The sequence below is a fragment of the Schistocerca serialis genome, chromosome 7 (genome assembly GCF_023864345.2).
Source record: "Schistocerca serialis cubense isolate TAMUIC-IGC-003099 chromosome 7, iqSchSeri2.2, whole genome shotgun sequence".
NCBI classification, from domain to species: domain Eukaryota; kingdom Metazoa; phylum Arthropoda; class Insecta; order Orthoptera; family Acrididae; genus Schistocerca; species Schistocerca serialis.
Genome location: NC_064644.1, coordinates 141154734 through 141178913, shown reverse-complemented (window position 1 = coordinate 141178913; position 24180 = coordinate 141154734). Strand labels below are relative to the sequence as shown.

Here is a 24180-nt window from a genome sequence, read left to right as displayed (position 1 = left end):
TACAGACGAAAAGAGAGGAGATCGCCGTTACTCTAGGGAGAGAGCTGTTAATTGTATGATACATATCTTTCAGGGTGGCTCCATTGCGCTTCACTACTGATATTAATGATGTCGTCGCCTTCGTTTCCCCTTTATCGAACATCAGGCTAGGATGGGGCATTTAAGCTACTTTTCCACATCTCTGTCTTTCCACCATTCTTCTCCTGTAACTGTTTCGTTCCAAAACAGATAACTTCTTCTAAAACTCGTCTTTATTGAGTCAGTTCATCTTGCTCTAGGTCTTCCTCTTGCCCTTTTATTCAAACCTGGACACCATAATTCGTTTTGGTGTTCTTCTATCTTCCATTCATTGCCACGTCCAAACAACTTTAACCTGTTCTTCTCAATTCGCTCATTAAGCTTTTCCACTCCAGTTTCAGTCCCAACACCTTCATTTATCACTATGTCTCTTTTTCCTGAAACACCTTAAGAATTTCGCTTCACTGATCTGGATTCTACTCCCCTCTCCTCTTATCACTATCCAGGTCTCCGATGCATATGTCTATATGAGCTTTAAGTACGTATTATACAACACTTCCTTACACTTCATTGGCACCTCCCTTTCTCGTCCTAAGCCGCTCGCTTACTGGTAAAATGCGTTGCCCTGTTGCATCTTCCGCCAACTGCTTTCTTCATTCTCTTCGTAAATAATTCGTAAATATTTAAAATTGTCCACAATTTCAATAACCTGTTATTTAATTTTAGTTATTCCTTTTCCTTCACTGCCTCTTCCAGTTACCACCAGTGTTGCACCTCTCCATACTGCATTTCATTTTTTTTCGTTTAAGATTATATTTGTTCATGTACTTCATTACTGTTTGTTCCTCACGTCACAATATCGTCGGAAAATAACATCTCCCTTTCTCTACGAATTTCTTTTGTGTCTTTCACAATTTCATCTATCACTGTGACAAATAATAATTGCTACACACTTCCTAATGTCAACCCCGTAACAGTCCTAAACCTATCAGTTCTTTCAACGTGGGTCTAGATATAGCTGAAGCTTTTGTCGTATATTGCTTGAAGACTTTCAACTGTTTGTTTTCTAACTCTCCTTCTCTTCAAGGTTTCCCAAACCATTTCTCTCGGAACACTTTTTTTAATCTTCACTAAGTCACGAAACGTCATCAACAGCTATTTTCCATGCACCTATGCCTTTCCACCAACTGTCTCGTAGTACAAATTTGATTCACTGTTGATCTACCATCTCGAAAGCCCTACTGCTCCTCTTCCAAATGACTTCCCTCAGTGTTCTTTCAGTATCCTCGAAATTATTTTTGCTACTTGTGATACGAGCATGATCCTTCGAAAGTTATCACATACTTTTCTGTCTCCCTTCTTCAACACTGAATTTATTTTTTCCTTTCTCCATTATCCAAGCGCTCATTTCTGAGTACATATGCCTCTAGCCATCTATACAACCAATATAGCCTAGTAGGTCTCCACACTTATCTCATTTAACCTAGATGCGTTTCCTGTTTCATGTTTCTCAGTGATAAGTCTACTAACTATCTAACGTCTTTCTCTTCTTCCAGATCCAGATCCCCGTGCCATACTGGTACTCCCTTTCCAGTGCTGTTTTTCCAAATTTAGTAGTTTGTCACAGCACTCTTTCCATCGTTTCCTTATTTTCTGCGATTACGTTATTAGCTCACCATTCTCCCCTTTCACTAGTTTCGCGTAATTGCTTTCCTTTCTCTTACTCCTTTTAATTCCGTGCAAGATCCTTTTAGCCCTGTAACATTCTTTTCTAACTAGCGTGTGAATTCATCCCAGCTCTCCCTCTTTCCTTCCGCTACTAATCTCTTAGCTAGGTCGCAAACACATTCCCTGAGAGCAGCAAGAAACAATGTAATTTTTCATTCCACAGCTCCTTCTTGGATCTACGCAACGGTTTTGTCACTGACTTTTTTTACATCAATAGTCATGCAGAAATATAACCATAGTGGTTCCCGTTAAAACAACAAAGCTGATTATCGTGTTCCCTCTTATAATTTATCTAGAGACCTACTGTTTACACGATTACTGGAGATATTTTGACACAGCGGGTTTTGTCGTAGATTTGCGGTCGCCGGGTGTCAGCTAGTCTGGGCACCCATCCCTTCCTCGAGCTGCGAAGATGTCGTGTCCACATCTTTCCCGACACCGCCAGAACAAAAGGAGCTTCCACAGGATTAGTATTTTTTAACGACACTACAGCGTTAGGCTTTCAGTATATCGTAGCCACTAAGACACGACCAACAGTCAAAAATGCCTCCAAATTTTTCGTGTGAAAATTAAAAAATTTTTTTCAATAAAATAAACTGTCTTAACATTCTACACCTTTATGCATATGTCTTCATTTTTGTTTCTCCCCACGGGTGACCGGTTTGTTGGTACCGTCACTGTAGAATGTTCGACTTTGTAGACAGATCCACAGCCTCACCTCTGCTACCACCGCTTCATCACTATCAAACTCAAGTCGTTGTAGGTGTTTTTTAAGTTTAAGTTCTGTCACACACCTTGAGGGTAGCAGCACCGTTTCTCGATTACGAGTACAAACAACAGAACGTAGCACATTACTGATGTTGATACAATCATCATCTTATTCAGCTTTCACTCTTCTATGGATTTCAGTTGGAGGCACGTTTTCTATGTCGAAACTCGATTGCCGCATGCTCTGCCTCATGCAGCGACATAGTTACGTTACACACCGCTACAATTCGGAGACCTCTAGCGGCACGGGGTTGCAACTCGCACCAGCTGAGCGGGGAAGTCGACCTAGTAAAATGTATGATAGGTAATATCTCAACCATTATCATGAACTGAAAAAAATTCGGAAGCATTAGTTTTCAGCACGCCCACGTAGTTTTACTCGGTAACGAGACTCCAGGAAGCCTAGATGTCAAAGAACGATTAATCAGTTGTTTCTGCTTAAATATATATGACTGTCAAAAAACCAGGAAACAAAAGTTAATACGTACTTGAAGGGTTGAGAAAAAAAACGACATACTCCGTGTTAATACGCTCACAGGAATCTGACTTTCTTGTGGCTTACGAAAAATATCTCGGGACAGAATAGACAATGAGGTTAATGTTTAGTGCTGCAGTATCAGCAAATGCCAGCAGCATAATTATGATTTTCGCTACTGTGAAACACATCTCCTTTACTGAGAAACTGCTCAAAGCTCTTAAAGTATGCATTTTAGAACCAATGTTTACTAGACTTTTTTGCTTCGAGTGGCCGTTCTGACATATTCCTGAATACTCATAATACGTCCTCAGACACACTGTATGAATAAATGTGGATAAAAGTCTTAACATATAAATATTTAGAATTCAATGAGCACGTAACTAAGCGTTGCTGCAGCTGGATGTTAGATTCCTTAATCATCCGTGATAATTTTGTAACACTGACCTGCATTTTACAGACTAATAGTTTTTGTGTAATGGTTGAAAGTGGAAGCAGTTTTCCGTCGCTGAAATGTAGACCAATGCTGCAACTTCATTCGACAACCTAAAACGGTGCTTCCATGTTTAAAAGGAAAGCAATGTCCCAGAGAATAATTTATAAACCACACTCCAAATGTTAATTATTATTCCATATATTTAAGACACCTAAGATCTTTTGTATTAAAGTAGTATTGAAAAATCTCTGTCTGAGGAACTAGGTATCTGTTTTGATTTAAATGTGCAGTATGAAGACATGCATGAATGTACATACTGCTGTTTCAGGCATATTCTGAGGCTACACAATGTTTTATGCTTCTTTACAAACTAGAAAACAGGGACTATTGTTTGAACAAATTCCTTTCTTTAAATTAAATAGCATCATATCCAGCCTTTGCTTCGGTACCACAGTAAGCACAAGGATTTGTGTTTTCACCAGAGCATCGTTCATACAGCTCTTGAGGTGTGGAGGAAGAGGGCAAATCTGCAAACAGCTAACACCACAGTAGCTGAGGACTCGGCGATACTTGGGTTTGTATTTTTCCTATCGTCTGTTAGTCCATCTTCTCCTTCCCCTTTCCTCCTCCTCCTTTATCAGTCTGCTACTTTTTCCTCCGTCCATCTCCTCCTCCCCAGTCTAAGTATATATCACTCTCTTTCTGTACATCTACACCTCCCCCATCTTTCTATCCATCTCCTCCTGTCCCTCTCTCTGTCCATTTCTTCCTCGCCCCTCTCACTGACCATTTTATGCTCCTCTAATTCTGTACGTGTTCTCCTCTCCCCTATCTCTATCCATCTCTTCCTTCTTCCTCTCCCTCTGCCCATAGCAGCCTTTCTCCTCTCTCTCTCTCTCTCTCTCTCTCTGTTGCACACACACACACACACACACACACACACACACACACACACACGTCTTATCTACCTCTTCCCTTTCACCCATCCCCCTCTCTCAGTCCATCTCCTCCTCAGCAATGTCTGTGTTCATCTCCTCGTACCCCCTTCTATCACCACGTTGTATCACCCATATTCCGATTTAAGGCCGCTGGTTCCTACCCCGACAGTATTTTTTGTAGATAGTAAGTACAAATAGTATGTTTACTAAGTTGGGCTGAAGTCGATCCAGGGGGTTGGGAATAGCGTTTTGTCCTGGCTTTGCCCGTGTAAGTACATGTCACGTGCATTTAACATATTTCACACGTATTTGTACACATAGTTCACCTGTATCTCTAGTGAATATCACCCTGCAGTTTCGTTTTCAAGTAGAACAATAATTATTACATCACATTTCCTGAACTATGGGTCGTACAATGATACAATTTTGCAGGTAAATTCAGCAGTATACACGGATACTGTCTGAGAAATGTGTTGCGAATAAAGTTAATAGCAAAGAAGTACTAAATTTGCAAGTCATGTATGATGTTGCAGTTTTTCAGCATTTCTGTGTTTATGACGGCGTGTGTCCAGAACTATGTGTCATATAATGATACAGTTTTTCAGTTACATTCAGTGGTATATGTGAGGATATTCTGCAAAATGTGTGGTGAGTACAGTTAGTAGTAAAGAAGTAATAATCTAAAATGTCGTGCCTAATGCAGCAGATTTGCTGCACGAACAACGAAAATGTAGTAACCGATAAACTTTTTTCGTTTCATCATTTTGTGAGAGTTGTCGGCAGAAAAACTTTTAGTAATGGTTTGAAGTAATGTGTGTAAAGTTTGTTGCAAGTCACTAAGTGCTGTCATTCTGAAATATTGGTTAACTGAAGTATGAGTGTTCACACATCATAGGCTACACTTATTTTCCACTCCCACCCCTTTGATACATATGTGGTTCTTATCCCCATAGCGGTTCTTTACAGATAGTAAGTTATATATGTACTAAGTTTGACTGAATTCGGTCAAGTGGTTTAGAAAGAGATGCGGAACGTAAATACGTACATAGATTTTATACAATATGAAGACAACAACAACAACAACAACAACAACAACATGGACTACGAGCACCCTCACAATATGAAACGTCTGTCTGAACCATTTGGGTTCCTAATTGTAATAATCTGCTGTAATTGTTCCTCTGCAGAACACACAGTCCTATATGTGTTATAGACATTCTCATATCCACACTAGACTGCTGTTTATTATGTTGTCATTTATCAATGTACACATTTATCCGCTCGTTCAGAGATTCTGCAGTAGAGCCTATAAAAAAGTAGATGATGTTTTGGTTTTCAGTATCGTTTCGTACCTACCTGTAGGCATCTTCAGAGACGTTGATGCGGCCGGGCTGGCCCGTGGTCTCGGTGCGGCTGGTCAGGTTGACGGTGTTGCCGAAGAGGCAGTAGCGCGGCATGCGGTGCCCGATCACGCCAGTCACCACCTCCCCAGAGTGGATGCCGATCGTGATTTGCTGTCGACACAAACACCATTGCCATCTAGACGAGCTGCGTGGATTCCGAGTAGCAAAACATTATAAAGTGGACGAAATATTAGTCACGTACTTAAAAGAGCACACTTGTCACTTAGCAGCGGTTTAAATGCTATAGGACGGGTATAAGGCGGAGCAGTGACCCTTCTCCGCTGACGTAAATAATAACGCTGTGTACCTGCCAGTTATATAGATCAGCACAATAAGACGAAGTTTGATTCTATAGAGAAGCAGTTGTGCCCAACGACTGTGTGTATTTCAAGTGGTAATCAGTCGCAAATAGAGTTTATTGTACATTTGCAATAAGGTAACATGCATGCCTTATCAAATGAACATTTTCACACATCGTAAATGTGAATCAGTCATAAAATACGTACCAATAAATGCAAGTTAAGACACTAATACCAATTATAGATACTCATAGTCCTAACTTGACTATTTGTGTCAAAAGTTTGACTTCACAATTAGGCCGCTGTTTATAGTTACAACACATCTAGCTGCAGTGTACGGCATACCAATCTACAGCACCCTCTTTAAATGTGTGATACGTTGACAACATCTATTAACTTATTTTACAATTCATATGGTTTGCCATTCTATTTATTCTTTTATTCTTCTTCAAAACTTGTGCACGTAAAAAAAAAAAAGGTGGTTTTAACTAAAAAGGGTGAGTGTAACTGAAAACAGTGACTGACGTTTTACGTTTATACCTGATGGTAGTTTTGTGAACTGACCAGTGACGTAAGCTATTGCTGCACAATTTAGAAATGGATATGATATAAAAAATACAAAACATCTTGTTCAAAATACCTCAATTATTAAAATTGTTTTATTAAAACCGTGTTACTTACTAAGTACACCCGAAGGAATTGGAACAAACAAGAGTGGTATTTGTGGTGTCACCGCCAGACACCACACTTGCTAGGTGGTAGCCTTTAAATCGGCCGCGGTCCGTTAGTATACGTCGGACCGCGTGTCGCCACTATCTGTGATTGCAGACCGAGCGCCGCCACACGGCAGGTCTAGAGAGTCTTCCTAGCACTCGCCCCAGTTGTACAGCCGACTATGCTAGCGATGGTTCACTGACAAAATAAGCTCTCATTTGCCGAGACGATAGTTAGCATAGCCTTCAGCTAAGTCATTTGCTACGACCTAGCAAGGCGCCATTATCAGTTGCTATTGATATTGTAAAGAGTGTACAGACAAGAGCTACGTTCAACTTTAATGGATTAAAGTTAAGTATTCCAGCAGTTACGTACGTTTTCTGTTAGTCTCATTTCCTTGACCTGTTCCAGACCTCACGCCAGCCTGCGTGAGCTAAAACGCGTGCCTTTCGGCTTCCTCTCATAGTGGGTTGGCTGTCTTGCCAATCCACAACAGTTTGGCGACGAGGCCAATTCGCGTTCGTAACTATACTGCCCTGATTTACTTCTGTAATGGCTTCGCCACAATCTCCAGATGTACTGTCCGAATTTTATCGCTTACAGAACCAGCAGACGCAGGCCTTACTGGATGCCCTTGGACAGCTCGTCCAGGGTCAACGTGCAATGCAAAACGATGCGGCAGCCGCCGCTCCACCGCTCACGCAGCCACAACACGCAGTAGCACCACCTTTTCGTCCTTTTGATGCGGCACTGGAAAGCTGGACGGAGTGGTCACGCCAATTTGGATTCCATCTCGCCGCCTACAGAATTCAAGGTAATGAGCGGCAGCCTTATCTCCTTTCGTCCATCAGTGTCCACATGTACCATGTGATAGTCAAATTATTTCCCCGACGCGACGTAGCAACTCTGTCCTACGAAGAAATTTTGCCTGCATTAGAGGCATATTTCAAAGAATCAGTCAATGTAGTTGCGAAAAGGTATACCTTCTTTCGTACAAAACGCACAGCAGGTCAGACTAATCGGGAGTGGGTTGCAACCTTGCAAGGCCCTACTAGGGATTGTGCTTTTGAGTGTGAATGTGGACTCCCTTATTCAGATTCTATGGTACGTGATGCAATTGCACAGAACGTTTCAGATGTTCGTATATGGGAACAGATTTTGAAACTAGTCAGTCCCTCCCTTCAACAGGTGGTGGACATATTGGATCGGCAGGACACACTTGACTTTGCTCAGGAATCATTTGAAACTTTGCCACGCGTGTGTCAGGTTAACCGGCCCGCCGGGCGAGCTCCACGGAACAGTAAACAGTCCTCGCGCCTGGCCGCACCAAAGCCGCCTGGCTCTCAGCCACATGTACCGCACCAGCGAGCAAATGCAGTGAAATCATGCCCGCGGTGTGCTACTAGACATTCGCGTGAGAATTGCCCGTCATGCCAGGCTATTTGCTTTTTCTGTAATAAAAAAGGACATGTTCAAAGTGTTTGCCAGAAAAAGCTCCAATCGGAAGCTCAAAACCATTCTAGGCCCTTTGCTTCGCGCCGGAATCGGAATCGAACCAAGGATATTCAGACTCGCGACACTTCGCACATGGAAATTCATGTAGTTCATTCCACTCCGTCCAGTGCTACTCTCTCTTACAGTGACTGTGTTCGTCCCACAAAAAGTGAGCGTCGACATCGCCGGAACTCCCGTCAAGTCGCAACTGATTTTGTACCAGTGTCAGTTCACGATGCACGTGCCAGTCGCTCTTGGCGTCAGCAGGACAATAAACTTTTTGTGGACTTGGACATTAACGGCAAAGTGATACCATTCCAGCTCGATACCGGAGCTGCAGTATCACTGATCAATCACGACACGTACGAACAGCTGGGCACACCTCCTTTGAGTGCCGCAAATGTTAAGCTAACTACATATTCAGGTCACGGGCTCCCTGTGTTAGGACAGTGCAGCCTTCTTGCAACATACAAGGGACAAACAAAACTTGTGTCATTGTACGTCCTTCGTTCTTCTTCTGCAGTGAACTTGTTTGGTTTAGATTTATTTCAGTTGTTTAACTTGTCTATAGTCAATCAGGTTCTCTCAGTGAACCAGACTGTGCCTTCAGACATTGTTTCTCGTCTATGTGAAGAATTTGCAGACATTTTTGCACCGGGCCTTGGTTGCGCTAAGAACTATAAAGCACATTTGGTACTGAAAGTCAACGCGTAACCGAAATTTTTCAGAGCGCGCAATGTTCCCCACGCATTGCGTGGTGACGTCGCAAAAACATTACACGATTTGGAATCACAAGGTATAATTGAACGTGTGCAGGCTTCTCTCTGGGCATCACCCTTAGTAATTTTGCAAAAACCTTCCGGAAAATTGAGACTTTGTGTGGATTTCAAGGCAACCGTGAATCCACAACTAGTGACTGCAACTTTTCCTTTACCTCCCCCCGGAAGATCTTTTTGACAAACTGTGCCCGGGTAAATATTTTTCAAAGTTGGATCTAGCAGATGCGTACTTGCAAATACCGGTGGACGACGAACCCCAGCGCGTCTTGGTGGTTAACACGCATCTTGGTTTGTACCGATTCAAACGATTGCCATTCAGGTGTGCATCCGTCCCTGCCTTGTTTCAGCAATATCTACAAACTGTTTGTGCGTCGGTCCCTACTGCAGCAAACTATCTGGACGATATTGTGATCTCTGGAAAGACGGAAGAAGAACATTTAGCCAATCTCAGAACATTATTTCAGGTCTTGCGACAAAATGGTCTTCGCTTGCGGAAGGACAACTGTGAGTTTTTTGCTCGTGACTTACCGTATCTGGGCCATGTACTCAATGCCCAAGGCATACATCCCAGTCCAGAGCACCTCCGTGCCATACAAGACTTGCCTTCGCCGCGAAATTTGAAGCAGCTACAGAGTGTGCTGGGCAAAATTAACTATTACCATCTCTATGTGCGCCACGCCTCTTCCATTTCAGCTCCGCTTCATCGCTTACGCCCTAGAGGTGTTCCGTTCGTCTGGACGACGGAATGCGAACGCGCCTTTCGCCAGTTGAAATCGGCGTTGCTTTCCAATACTTGCCTTACGCCATTCGATCCCCGGAAGCCCCTTTTGTTGATGGTGGATGTATCGGATTTCGGGATCGGTGCTGTGCTTGCGTATAAAGATGGTTCGCACGATCGCCCTATTGCCTTTGCGTCCAAATTGCTCTCGTCTGCGCAAAGAAATTATTCACAGATCGAGAAAGAAACCTCGGCTCTCGTATTTGGTGTTACAAAGTTTCATGATTTCTTGTATGGTCGTCACTTTACCATCATCACAGACCACAAACCTTTGACATCGCTTTTTCACCCGACCAAGCCTGTACCTCTACGTACAGTGCAGAAATTCATTCGCTGGTCTATTTTCCTCTCGCAGTACCGCTACGATATCTTGTATCGGTCCACTGCTAAGCACGGAAACCCCGATGCGTTGTCCCGTTTGCCTGTTGCTGAGGATAGAGCATTCGATTCCTCCGAACTTGCTTGCATGTTCATTGATTCAGAAACCGATGACGTGGCCGACTCGTTTCCAATTGATTTTCGTCGTGTAGCTACAGCCACAGCTGCTGACCCTGTCCTTGCTACCGTTCTGCGTTTTGTTGCTACGCAATGGCCCTTGTCATAGTCACGGATCGGGATCCATTGGTTCGCCGATTTTTTGCTCACAAGGAGAGACTTTTTGTACGACGTGGTGTTTTGCTGTTGCGTTCTGATAATGATCAGTCCAGGGTCGTGGTCCCACGTTCGTTACAGTCCTCTGTCTTACAGCTTCTCCACCAAGGACATTGGGGTATAGTGAGAACGAAACAACTTGCTCGTCAACACTGTACTTGATTCGGAATCGTGCCGCGATTACGAATATGTGCTCTTCTTGCATGGTGTGTGCCGAACAACAGTCCGCACCACTGCGGAAATTCTTTGCATGGCCAAAAGCCACTTCCCCTTGGCAACGCTTACACATCGATTTTGCTGGTCCCTTCTGGAATGCTCGATGGTTGGTTGTGGTCGATTCATTCAGTAATTTTCCTTTTGTTGTCCGGATGTCTTCCACGACGTCATCTGCCACCATCCAAGCGTTATCCGCTATCTTTTGCATTGAAGGTCTTCCGCAGACAATTGTTTCCGACAATGGCCCACAATTCATGTCCGCAGAATTTCAGTCATTCTGCAAGGCCAATGGTATTCAACATCTGACATCCGCGCCGTTTTCGCCTCAGTCAAACGGTGCCGCTGAACGATTGGTCCGGACTTTCAAGTCACAGATGTTGAAGTTAATAGAGGCGCATTCTCGGGAGGACGCGTTATTGCTCTCAGCCCCGAGATGGTCGCTCGCTGGCTGAGTTGCTCCACGGTCGCCCTCATCGAACCTTGATGTCTTTGCTACATCCGCCGCATCAGGTTCCTGTGCAGCGGCAGAAACCTGCTTTTGCCCCAGGCGACGTTGTATACTATCGCAACTATCGAGGATCACGGCGTTGGCTCGCAGGGCGCATTCTTCGCTGCCTCGGCCGCGCTATGTATCTGGTTTTGGGGGCCTCTGGTGAGGTGTGTCGGCATCTCAATCAGCTGCGCCTCTGTTGTCGCACGGGTTCTGCTGCTCCCCGTCTGCTTTCAGCGCCGGTGCCGTCCGGTCAGCGCCCTGGGGACCCATCTACTGGCTCGCCTCAGCCCCAGGTGTTACCGACGCTGCCTTCCATTTTGCCCCATGGCGACGCGCCGCCGCCGCCGCCGCCGCCGCCGCCGCCGCCGCCGCCTGTTCTCCCGCCGGCGACGCCCGCAGTGGACGCGTCGCTGCAACCGCCAGGCGCCTCCCTGGGTCACGCGCCGCCGATCGCTTCCCGTGACCCGTTGTACTCCGCCATGGACTTCTTGCCGGCTCCGGACCACATGAAGTCTTCGCCCGTCGGGTGCCCCGACCCGATGGAGGTCGACCCTTCGGCCCCTCCTGTCTCTTTACGGGCGCCTACACCGCATGTTGGCGTGCATCCTGGACTAAGTTTTCAGGCGTTTCCTAGCTCCCCTCGGACCGAATGGCAGGGTGCGGGTGGCACAGCCTCGCCTGTTGTTAGGCTCCCCCCCTCGTCGCTTACGCCAACATGGGGTCCTTATGCCACAACCGTCCGCCGATTTGCGGGGGAGGAATATGGTGTCACCGCCAGGCACCACACTTGCTAGGTGGTAACCTTTAAATCGGCCGCGGTCCGTTAGTATACGTCGGACCCGCGTGTCGCCACTATCAGTGATTGCAGACCGAGCGCCGCCACACGGCAGGTCTAGAAGTCTTCCTAGCACTCGCCCCAGTTGTACAGCCGACTTTGCTAGCGATGGTTCACTGACAAAATAAGCTCTCATTTGCCGAGACGATAGTTAGCATAGCCTTCAGCTAAGTCATTTGCTACGACCTAGCAAGGCGCCATTATCAGTTGCTATTGATATTGTAAAGAATGTACAGACAAGAGCTACGTTCAACTTTAATGGATTAAAGTTAAGTATTCCAGCAGTTACGTACGTTTTCTGTTAGTCTCATTTCCTTGACCTGTTCCAGACCTTACGCCAGCCTGCGTGAGCTAAAACGCGTGCCTTTCGGCTTCCTCTCATAGTGGGTTGGCTGTCTTGCCAATCCACAACAGTATTATAAGCAGCAGCATGTCAATTGAACCATAAATCTTTCTACTTTAAAACGTCTTTTGTCATAAGTTTCATATAAAAATACGTTATAATTTACACATTTTGGTGTTGAAACTAATAATTTTTCCACTAAATCATGTATTGATGTGGGAAGACACTATATTTGTCTCCAGGGAATTAGTACTCATACGCGATCTAGAAGGAGTGTAATCATAAGTAGGTCGTTATTGTCAAGTTAGTGCTTATGTTGGGATCGGTCAATAGTAGCCGAATCCCAATTACTTCTAACCAGTTCCCAAACTTGGAGCATCTCGTAGCTACGTATGTAAGACTGTTTAAAAATTTAACTGTCTATTAACTTAGGTATTTTGAACAAGTTTTTCTGCATTTTTTTAGCCGGGCGCTGTGGCCGAGCGGTTCTTAGCGCTTCAGTCTGGAACCGCGCGACCACTACGGTCGCAGGTTAGAATCCTGCCTCGGGCATGGATGTGTGTGATGTCCTTAGGTTAGTTAGGTTTAAGTGGTTCTAAGTTCTAGGGGACTGAAGACCTCAGATGTTTAGTCCCATAGTGCTCAGAGCCATTTGAACCAATTTTTACATTTTTAAAAAATACGTTCTCTCGTAAAGTGTGGAGCAATAACCGATGTCACTGGTAAGTTCACAAAATTACCACCACGTATAGTTGTAAAACATCAGTCACTGTCTTTAGATACAAACACCTTATTTGTTTTATGTACGTAAGTTTTTAAGAAATGTAAAATAACAAACAAAATTATAAAACATACGAATCGTAAAATAAAGTTAATATATGTTGTTAACGCATTACGCATCTAAAGTAAGCGCTGTAGATTGATATGATGTACGCTAAAGCCAGCTATGCTGCAACTGTAAACAGCGGCCTCAGTGTGACTACAACACGTGTTTTATGACTGACTCACATTTAAAGTTTACGCAATTGTACATTTAATAAGGCATTTATATTAACTTAATGTAAATGGTTCTTTGTATGTTCTGTAACACTGAAAATTGGCACACTGTGACCGATGTCTGGATCTCCAATAAGCATTTTATGGGACTGATTGCTGAAACCTTTTACTACTTGACGGCAAGATGAGTGGACTTGACAGAATATCAGAAACGAGCTATGAATTTGGATGTGCTCGTGGCCACATCGTGAGTGAAGTTGACTGATATGTAGCTGTATCAACCAATTTTATATCTAATCTCAAATATCGGCCTTAATTTGAGGAAGAAATTTCTGAGAATGTACGTCTGGAGTACAGCATTTTATGGTAGTGAAACATGGACCGTGGGAAAATAAGAACAGAAGAGAATCAAAGCATTTGCAATGTGATGCCACAGACGAATAACGAAAATTAGGTGGACTGATAAGGTAATGTATGAGGAGGTTCTGCGCAGAATGGGAGAGGAATATGTGGGAAACACTCATAAGGAGAAGGGACAGGATGATAGGACATCTGTTAAGACATGATGGAATGACTTCCATGGTACTAGAGGGATATATAGAGGGCAAAAACTGTAGAGGAAGACAGAGATTGGAATACATCCAGCAAATAATTGAGGACGTAGGTTGCAAGTGCTACCCTGAAATGAAGAGGTTAGCACAGGAGAGGAATTCGTGGCGGGCCGCATCAAACAAAAGACTGATGACTCTCCCTCCCCAAAAAAAGAAAAAAAAAAACAAATTAGTGTGCTCAGGCCATTTAAAGAGGTGCTGCTTCGAGAGGTGTCGTTGATTTAGAAGAAACATGCCTATATGTTTCCGTACAGAAAGGGAACCATTATGCTCATCCTATCCTGGACGTTGTCGACCACCTCTACTACGGTGTCTGCTGTATCCGGTCAGGCGTTAAGGATGAATGCACGAATTTAGGAAAGTCAAACCTGTAACGAAAGGGTGTTCAAAAATTTCCTTGGACTCCAGGCCGCTACAAATTATTAAACAGGATGTACCAGAGCCTTAGGATCAAACTTGTGCAGGCTGTGGAGCGTCCTAAACTATTTTCAGATCAGGAGCCACGGTGGGATAATAGGTTTCTGTCGATGGCAGGTGTTGAATGGTGAAGCTTGCGTGGCACATGTCTGTAAATGTCTTACGTTTTTTGCGACTTGGTGACACGACCTTGATAACCAATACAGAATCATCCATCGTGGATTATTTTCTTATCGGGTGGGTAAATGTTGGGATGTTTAGAATGTCAGTAGAGAGAAGGAGGAACTCGTTGGTAAGATGTTGTCACGCATTATTGTGCAGTAGACATCACTAGTAATTGGAGGGCGAGAGGCAGCGGTGTTTTAAGCACTGCCGTAATGTTCTCATTGAGTTTGTCGTCACTTTGAACACTTGCTTTGAGCTTAAGTTGTAGGGTATAAATATTAATTTCTAATCGTCAGTTACTTATCTGTGAGTACTCAATTTATGAAATTCTACCATCTCTGTAGCTATGAAACGGAACTTCAGCACGCTGTATACAGGGTGGTCCACTAATCGTGACTGGGTCAAATATCTCACGAAATAAGCGTCAAACGAAAAAACTGCAAAGAACGAAACTTGTCTAGCTTGAAGGGGCAAACCACACGGCGCTATGGTCGGCACGCTCGATGGCGCTGCCATAGGTCAAACGGATATCAACTGCGTTTTTTTTTTTAAATAGGAACCCCCATTTTTATTACATATTCGTGTAGTACATAAAGAAATATGAATGTCTTAGTTGGACCACTTTTTTCGCTTTGTGATAGATGGCATGGCGCTGTAATAGTCACAAACATATGGCTCACAATTTTAGACGAATAGTTTTTAACAGGTAGGTTCTTTAAATTAAAATACAGAACGCTGGTAGGTCTGAACATGTTATTTCGATTGTTCCAATGTGATTCGTGTACCTTTGCGAATTTATCATTTCTGAGAACGCATGCTGTTACAGCGTGATTACCTGTAAATACCACATTAATGCAACAAATGCTCAAAATGATGTCCGTCAACCTCAATGCATTTGGCAATACGTGTAACGACATTCCTCACAACAGCGAGTAGTTCGCCTTCCATAATATTCGCACATGCATTGATAATGCGCTGACGCATGTTGTCAGGCGTTGTCGGTGGATCACGATAGCAAATATCCTTCAACTTTCCCCACAGAAAGAAATCCGTGGACGTCAGATGCGATGAACGTGCGGGCCATGGTGTGGTGCTTCGACGACCAATCCATCTGTCATGCAGTACCCTATTCTATACCGCTTCAACCGCACGCGAGCTATGTGCCGGACATCCATCATGTTGGAAGTACATAGCCATTCTGTCATGCAGTGAAAAATCTTGTAGTAACATTGGTAGAACATTACGTAGGAAATCAGCATACATTGCACCATTTAGATTGCCATCGATAAAATGGGGGCCAATTATCCTTCTTCCCATAATGCCGCACCACACATTAACCCGCCAAGGTCGCTGATGTTCCACTTGTCGCAGCCGTCGTGGATTTTCCGTTGCCCAATAGTGCATATTATGCCGGTTTACGTCACCGCTGTTGGTGAATGATGCTTCGTCGTTAAATAGAACTCATGCAGAACTGTACAAGTCGTCGCAATGCAATTCCTGGTGCATATAAATATGGTACGGGTGAAATCGATGTTGATGTAGCATTCTCAACACCGACGTTTTTGAGATTCCCGATTCTCGCGCAATTTACCTGCTACTGATGTGCGGATTAGCTGCGACAGCAGCTAAAACATCTACTTGCAGGTAGTGGTTGACGTTTAACATGTGGTTGAACACTTCCTGTTTCGTTAAATAGCATAACTATCCGGCGAACGGTCCGGACACTTGGCTGATGTCGTCCAGGATACCGAGCAGCATACATAGCACACGCCCGTTGGGCATTTTGATCACAATAGCCATACATCAACACGATATCGATCTTTTTCGGAAGTGGTAAACGGTCCATTTTAACACGGGTAATGTATCACGAAGCAAATACCGTCCGCACTGGCGGAATGTTACACGATACCACGTACTTATAAGTTTGTGACTATTACAGCGCCATGCCATCTCTCACAAAGCGAAAAAAGTGGTCCAATTAGAACATTCATATTTCTTTACGTAATACACGAATATGTAATAAAAATGGGGGTTCCTATTTAAAAAAAAAACACAGTTGATATCCGTTTGACTTATGGCAGCGCCATCTAGCGGGCCAACCATAGTGCCATTTGGTTTTCCCCTTCAAGCTAAACAAGTTTCGTTCTTTGTAGTTTGTTCGTTTGATGCTTATTTCGTGAGATATCTGGCTCGGTGACTATCAGTGGACCACGCTGTATACTAAGAAGTAGATGACAGCTTTACATAACCATCTCATACTCTGCCGTCCAGCAACTAAACCAGAAGCAAAGTCGCTTAGGTACAATGGTGTGTAGAACTTCAGATACAATGTCAAACATTATCGTTTTGGTGTTATGTTGTAGGGAGGCATAATGTTGCATAGACATAGTGATCTCTAAATCTACGAATACGTTACATTCACCAGTCAGCTTTAATATGACACTGTAGGGTACTCTTTTCCTATGTACGTCTTTTTAAGAATGAGCGAGCACATCGAAGAGCGCAAGTGGATGAGCTCTCGGAACGAACGGTAATTCGGCTAGTGAATTAGCCAGCACTTTTCCAAGACTGAAGTCCCATCGCACACGTGGCGGATGCGTTGGAGAGACGTATTGCAGCGAGCCCACATGCACCAACGGCCATCCAGTACTTGTCAACGGCGGCTGTGGACGAATGGAACGCTCTGCCAAAGGAACTCCTTACCAACCTTGTGGTCAGGATGGGAGCACGTTGCAGAACTTGCACTGCCCTCGCGGTGATCACACACCCTATTAACAAGCACATCCTGACTTTTGTCACATCCAGAAGACATAATAAATTGCCGTGAATTCAGTGTCACCAGCGTTTTTGAATAAAACTGACATTTTGTTCGCCTCATTGCGTATTTTTTTCAGTTACCCTCTATACTATACTTTGGCTTGTTCTGTTGCTGTACGGTTCCTTGGCCGTGACACATCTTCCGGAAGTTACTTTCATCCTGAAGTTCTAGGCACCACGGTGTAATTAGAATGATACAAGAGACAGCGTTGTGCGATTAAAGTGCGATAAATTTTCTGAATACAGCAAATATAAATCAATTCGGTTGTTCGAAACGCAGTTTGCCCTTCCCTCGCATGTGTTCCTGAGACCCATGCTTGTAGGGAAACAGGCAGTTTCCACATTTATAGATTTTGGAAAGCGTTTGATACAGTGCCACACTGCAGGCTGTTTCGGAAGTTCTGAGAATATAGAATAGGGTGTCAGACTTGCGAGTGGCTCGACGTAACAGAACTCAGTAGATACGTTGTCCCCGACGGCAGGTGTTCATTAAAGACAAAGGTCCCGTTTGGAGTACTGGTTCTCAAACGTTTTCGTTCACTGCACACTATAGATAGCAGAAAGTTCCCGTGGAACGCTGGCATATGTCTTGGCAATAGTGAGAGGGAGCTAACGTACGAATCAGCAACAATACAAGAGCCTTCGTCTAGCACGCTCACAGATGACCTTTATCTGTCAGTTTTTTGTAGCCTGCAGTCCTAACGGAGTCCATCTTTAGGCAAATTTTGACGCTGATTTTTAGTTACACACGTGTATGCATTGTCCAGTTAATGCGTTAATTTTTCAGTATGAACAAGTTTTTGACTAAAAGGAAAAAAATTGAAGAAGACTCAGTCACAGAAACAAATAACAGTAACGAAAGTGAGAACGAACCGATTCCAAAAGTAAGCAGAGAAGCCTAATGGAACATTCCGTAAGGACCAAGAGAATTATTTAAACGTTGGATCTATGTTCAGTGAGCTTGAAAACTGTCCCTTACCAGAATGTATGATATCAGGAAAAAACTAGGCAATGAATCCATGATGGTAGTAAACTGAAAAGACATTTGAGTAGCAAACATAGTCGTTTATCTGGGAAACATAAGAACTATTGTAGCCGATTGAGTTCATCACCAGAAAAGGAAGCCAAAGTTATGGTACGGAGAGCAACTATTTCTGAAAAGGCACAAGTGGCCACTTACAGAGTTCCCGAAATAGAGGCGAAACTAACGCAATCCCATACTATTGCAGACGTCATTTTTCCTACATGTAAGGAAATAATGACATCGATGTTAGGTGGTGGCGCCGAGTTGTAAATATCTTTGGTTCCATTATCAAACGATACTATTTTCTGCGAATTGATGACATCTCTTCAGATATCCAGTACGATGCACATGAGAAACGAAGTATCAATCATATATTTTCGCTACGGTTAGACGAGTCAACTGATATAACTAAGAAATGACAATTGCTTAGTCACCTAAGATTTGTTGATGAGAGTTGGATTAATGCACATTTCCTTCCGTGTACTGAATTGCCCTCAGCGTCAAATGGTTCATATGTGTGCAATTCTATATACAGCACCTTGTAAAAAACCTACTGTCTTGGAAAAGTTGTCTTTCTGTTTGCACAGATGGAGCACCAGCAATGACTGGAAGGTTCAAAGGATTTGAGGCCAGACTAAGATAAGATTTCCCGACCGTAGGTTCAACAAATTGCTTCATACATCGTGAGGCTCTTGTTGTGAAAACTATTCCAGCAGAATTTGAAAATGTTTCAGATTCAGTCAGTCAAGGCAAATTTCATTAAGTCTGGGGCACTTAAGGTACGACTCCTCAAACACTTGTGCCGTGAAGCGGGATGTCGATATATTGCTTTCGCTCTGCGTACAGAGATCCGCTGTTTGGCAAAAGGTCGAGTTCTGGAAAGATTTTTTGAATTGAGAACAGAGCTATTAAATACGTGTAGCGTCGAAAAACCACACTTTGCAGTTCCGTTAAATGACGAGGAATGGTGTGCAAAGGTAGCCTATTTGACTGACATTTTTTGCCATTTAAATTACGTAAACGAGAGTATGCAACGAAAAGAAGAAAATGTGCTGAAGTCACGTGATAAACTCACCGGGTTCTCAAAAAAACTCGTAATATGGAAATGATACGAGGAAAAGAAAAATTTTAAGATGTTTACTCTTACTTTCGAGGTAGGTCCACATGGTATTACGACCTTCCAACTCGTTTTGAATCATCTCATGACTCTTGAGAACAACATGGCACAAAATTTTACCTCTATGACTGTCGATATATATGACAGGGTGCACGTCTTCAGAACCCATCACCAACCTTTGACTGGAGGAAGAAGATTAGCTGGCAGTACTTCAGACAGACTGAACACTTCACCAGAAATATGATGAACTATCACTTATCAAGTATTCGATCTTAACTAAGAAAGATTACCATGCAAGAGCTGTGAAAGCAGTTCGTACGCTGTTGTATTATTCAACCACCTATTTGTGCTAGCTGGGGTTTTTGGCACTAACTAACATAAAAAGCAACAAACGTGAGCGTCTTCTCTCAGTTGAGCAAGAAATTAACTTGTGCTTCCGTACATTTCCACCACGAATTGAACTTCTGTCTAAGAAATGACATCCTCAAATTTTTCATTGCTGACTCAAACTTATAAGGCATAAACCAATAAATGACCTGTAAATAAGTTTAAGTTCTGGAATATTACTACCTATTCCGTTGTTACCTTTGAAATCTAACTATTCAGTGAAACTATTTCAATTGCTTTTATTAGCAATATCATACACGATTAGAAGCGTAGGGGAACAACTAGCAATATCGCAGCACTGTACTGTGCCGAGGCACATCGGTCTAGAGCAGGATTTAGCAACCTGTGTTCCGGGGGAAGTGAATAAGTGCTGCTCAAAAAATTATTGCTGACATGGTGTTTTCTTCAACACTTTGACGATACTAATTATATTTTCAAAACTTTATTATGATTTATTTGTTATGATTTAACACTGAAGTAATCCTTGAATACAACAATTTTTCCCGTTTTTTAAAAATTTTATTAACATTCAAAATAAACAAGACGTTCTATCGAACTACTAGGATTCTCAAAATGGTGCGTCAGAGAAATATTTTGGGAACCTCTCATCCTGGTTGTCCCGCGGAAGCGTGATAGAATAACTTGTATTTATACAGAAACGATGTGGCGAATAGAGTAAACAGCTATTAGCGACTGATGATGACGCTTTAGCGTACAGGAAAGTACGCTGGTGTAGTGTACCCTGTTTCAGTTCGAAAGTTCCATCAATCATTGCAAAATTCAAATTGGGAAACAACCAGAATTAGTTGGAGCCAGATCCGGCGAATACGGCGGGTGATCCAGGCCTGTGATCCGTTTGCTGACCTAAATCTCGCCGACAATCTTCGCTTTCTGGGCTGAGGCAGTGTCGTGGAGTAGCGACCATGAACCTGGCTGCAGTATTTGGATCAAATTCGACGAATCCTCGCCCACAAGTACAAAACTTAACACACAACTCGCTGCGCTGTCACCATTTTCCGACGAATGTCAGACACGTACTGTTACATTAGGGACCAGGATGTCTGCTGCAACGACGCTTTGACCTTCTATTTCAAGGATCCCAATACCGCAGCTCGACCTAAGATACTATTTCAGTTTGGAATTTCACACGAACGGTCCTAACGGAACTGCGACACACCGTGTAGGAAGGTGCAGGGTGACTTGGATAGAATTTCTGTTTGTTGCGATGAATAACAACTTACTCTAAATGTGGAAAAATTTTGTGCAGATGAGTAGGAGAAGTATCTTGTTCCGTTGAAATGTTCTATTAATGGTGTGATGCTTGACACAGTTACTGCTGTTAAATATCTAGGCGTAAAGTTGCAAAGCAACATGAAATGCAGTGACGGCACAAGGTCAGTTGAAGGGAATGTGAACGATCGAAATCTATTTAGTGAGAGAACTCTAGGAGAGTAAAGCTGCTCATCTATGTAGGAGCCCTGGTTAAGAACGCCTGAACAACCTTCTGTTGAGTACTGCTCGACAGGGATCGCCACCGTGTCGTAAGAAGGAAGATGTCAAATCAACTGAGAGGTGTGCTGATAGATTTGTTACCGATGTGTATACGAGCGTTATTAATATGCTCCGCAAACTCAAATGGAAGTCCCTAGAGGGTAAGGATGTTCTTTCCGCGAAATGCTATTAAGAAAGCTCAGGGAACATGCTTCTGCGACAGGCTGCAGAATGGGTCTTCTGCCACGGGCGTGTATCTCGCGTAATGACAGCGAAGTCAAGATAAACAATTGTTTATTCGGAATTACATAGGTAGTCGTTTTTTCTTATCTTCATTTGCGAGTGTAAAGGAAACAGAATGACTGACAGTGGCGAAAGGTACCATCCGCCATGGAGAGTACGGTGGCTTGTGGGGTATACATGTAGAAATAAAAGATTCTTAATCAAGGTATCTTATCGTACACGATGAAAAAAAAGCGTCGTGATAAAAACTTAATGTCTTCAGCAGCGCTAGTAAAATTAAGAATGTGTAGAAGGAGATAATAATTCGATAACACAAAACTTTAAATAGATATCCATTTCTTCCCAGGTCAGACTGTAGGGCTTCAATTGAGCAGTTTATTCTGAAAATAATTTACGATTGCGAACTTTGTGTAACATATCTCTCCTCTGGCAGCTAACGGTCCATGGAAGCTATATGACGGACAGTGCTGTTGTAGGACTCCTTCCAACTTATTACCTCCACTCGCTGTTCCGATGCGATCGTAAGACGAAATGTAATATCGTTCAAACTCTCATTCTGCCCTCATTTCGTTTAGGCTCATTCTGCTTATGGACACTCGCTTACTGTCATTTGCTTAATTGTGTCACTCTCCTAGTTCAGGTATGACATGTACTGACCTCTATACAGTAAAATGTTTATCAAATGTATGTATCCTTTTTCAATATGCAGAATAAACCTTGACCTGCAATAATAGTAATAACATAAAACGCAAAGACATTTAAAGAGCCTTCAGCTCTATTGCAAAGATATATTATGGTACGTCGTGCATCGTACTCTTACATGGCGTGTTTTTTGTGAAATGAAATCTAATTAAACGATTGTTTAGCGACACTCGCTAGAATCTGCAGTTTTCTTTGGGAGTGAGATACCCAAGATTAACTTTTTTATTACGAGAATTCAGGTCATACAGATAACACCGGATAGGACAGCCTAAATGGTTCAAATGGCTCTGAGCACTATGGGACTCAACTTCTGAGGTCATTAGTCCCCTAGAACTTAGAACTAGTTAAACCTAACTAACCTAAGGACAGCACACACATCCATGCCCGAGGCAGGATTCGAACCTGCTACCGTAGCGGTCTCGCGGTTCCAGACTGCAGCGCCTAGAACCGCACGGCCACTTCGGCTGGCTGGACAGCCTAAAGTTTAAATTATATCAGGTAGGATATTTCAATACAGTGTAGAAATAGCTGTTGAGTGTTTATTTCTGGACACGGTGAGTGTGGCATCAAAATTGCTAACCAGCAAGTAGTATGCATCTGTGCGTCGTGCATGGTGGTGTGAAAGAACAGAGCCTATATCAAGTGGCCAGTCAGGCTGCTCTTACACTGCATTCATCCTATAGTCAACATCACGCACATCAAAATCCTAGAGAATGATTGCTAATGCGTCCTACAATTCTGTCAGAGAAAACATGTAGCGTTAGAACACCGACGGCACTACCGGCAAGGTGTAATATTCCTTTATTTTCAAATATTGCTATAACTCACTTTTACGCAGTTCGTTAATCTTATCCATACGATCTGCGTTATTAATGATAATGCGAAAGATGTCGTCTATGCAAAATAAATTTAGAGCCCAGTTCAGGGACTCACAGTAATTCAAGCTAGTGAGAAGCGGTATGTTTTATGGCTTGTTAGCACGTGAAATGAGACAGGTGTTGTTTATTGCGCAGCTATTTCCAAGACTCGATGTAACGCTACTCGAAACGTCGGTTACTGTACACCAATGGAACGCAGGTAATAACCCTGAGATGAAGTGTGCATCTAATTACACAGTATCTGTCTTGTGTTCGCTTTGCGCCTTCGGAAAGTTCAGACGTGGAAGAGTAGCGCTCCGCTAGTGTCACCAGCTCAGTTTCGATATTTACTTTAAGAGTGTTGATCAGAGTAAAATTTAAGATTCTCTTCGCAAAATTAATGGCTAGTCACCACCATTGCCCGTGACAATGTTACAAACAATAACGGAAGTGAACTGCACAATGATAGTGAAGTATCAGCGACAGAACTGGGTGCTGTGATAATGGACGCTTTAAATTCTATGAACAGAATAGACAATATTCTAGTGAAAGATGAAAACATGTAGATGACAAGTCCTGAGAAGAGCTCACGGTAGTGACTGATGAACGACAGGAACAACGACCAGCAAAGGAGCAGTTCCTATGAAGTGTTGTGTGTGAATGTCGTTATACAAGGTATGTCCACAAAGTATGTTCCGTTTCGTTATATGAAACAAACGTGTACAGATACAGAAAAAATATTTATTGTACATAAATCTACAACTGTTAAATTACTTTTCTACATAGCTTCCAAAATTTTGTAGGCACTTGTCATAGCGTGGCACAAGTTTTTGTGTGCCTTCTTCATAGAAGATTGCCGCCTGTGTATTCAACCATGTGGTAACACGTTCTTTCAGCTCGTCATCATGGTGGTTGAAGTGTTCACCACCAAGAACAGATTTTAGGTGTAAGAAGAGATGAAGTAGCGTGGTCCGGGATGTACGGA

General features: G+C 43.1%; 1 protein-coding gene across 1 annotated transcript in view; it reads right to left on the bottom strand.

Moving 5' to 3' along the window:
• Nucleotides 1-24180, bottom strand: part of LOC126412732 (guanylate cyclase soluble subunit beta-1) — a 261772-nt gene that overhangs the window by 30970 nt on the left and 206622 nt on the right. Inside the window, exon 13 of the mRNA XM_050082463.1 lies at nucleotides 5720-5877. Coding sequence (XP_049938420.1) covers nucleotides 5720-5877 — 158 coding nt within the window. The remainder of the gene's footprint in view (nucleotides 1-5719; nucleotides 5878-24180) is intronic.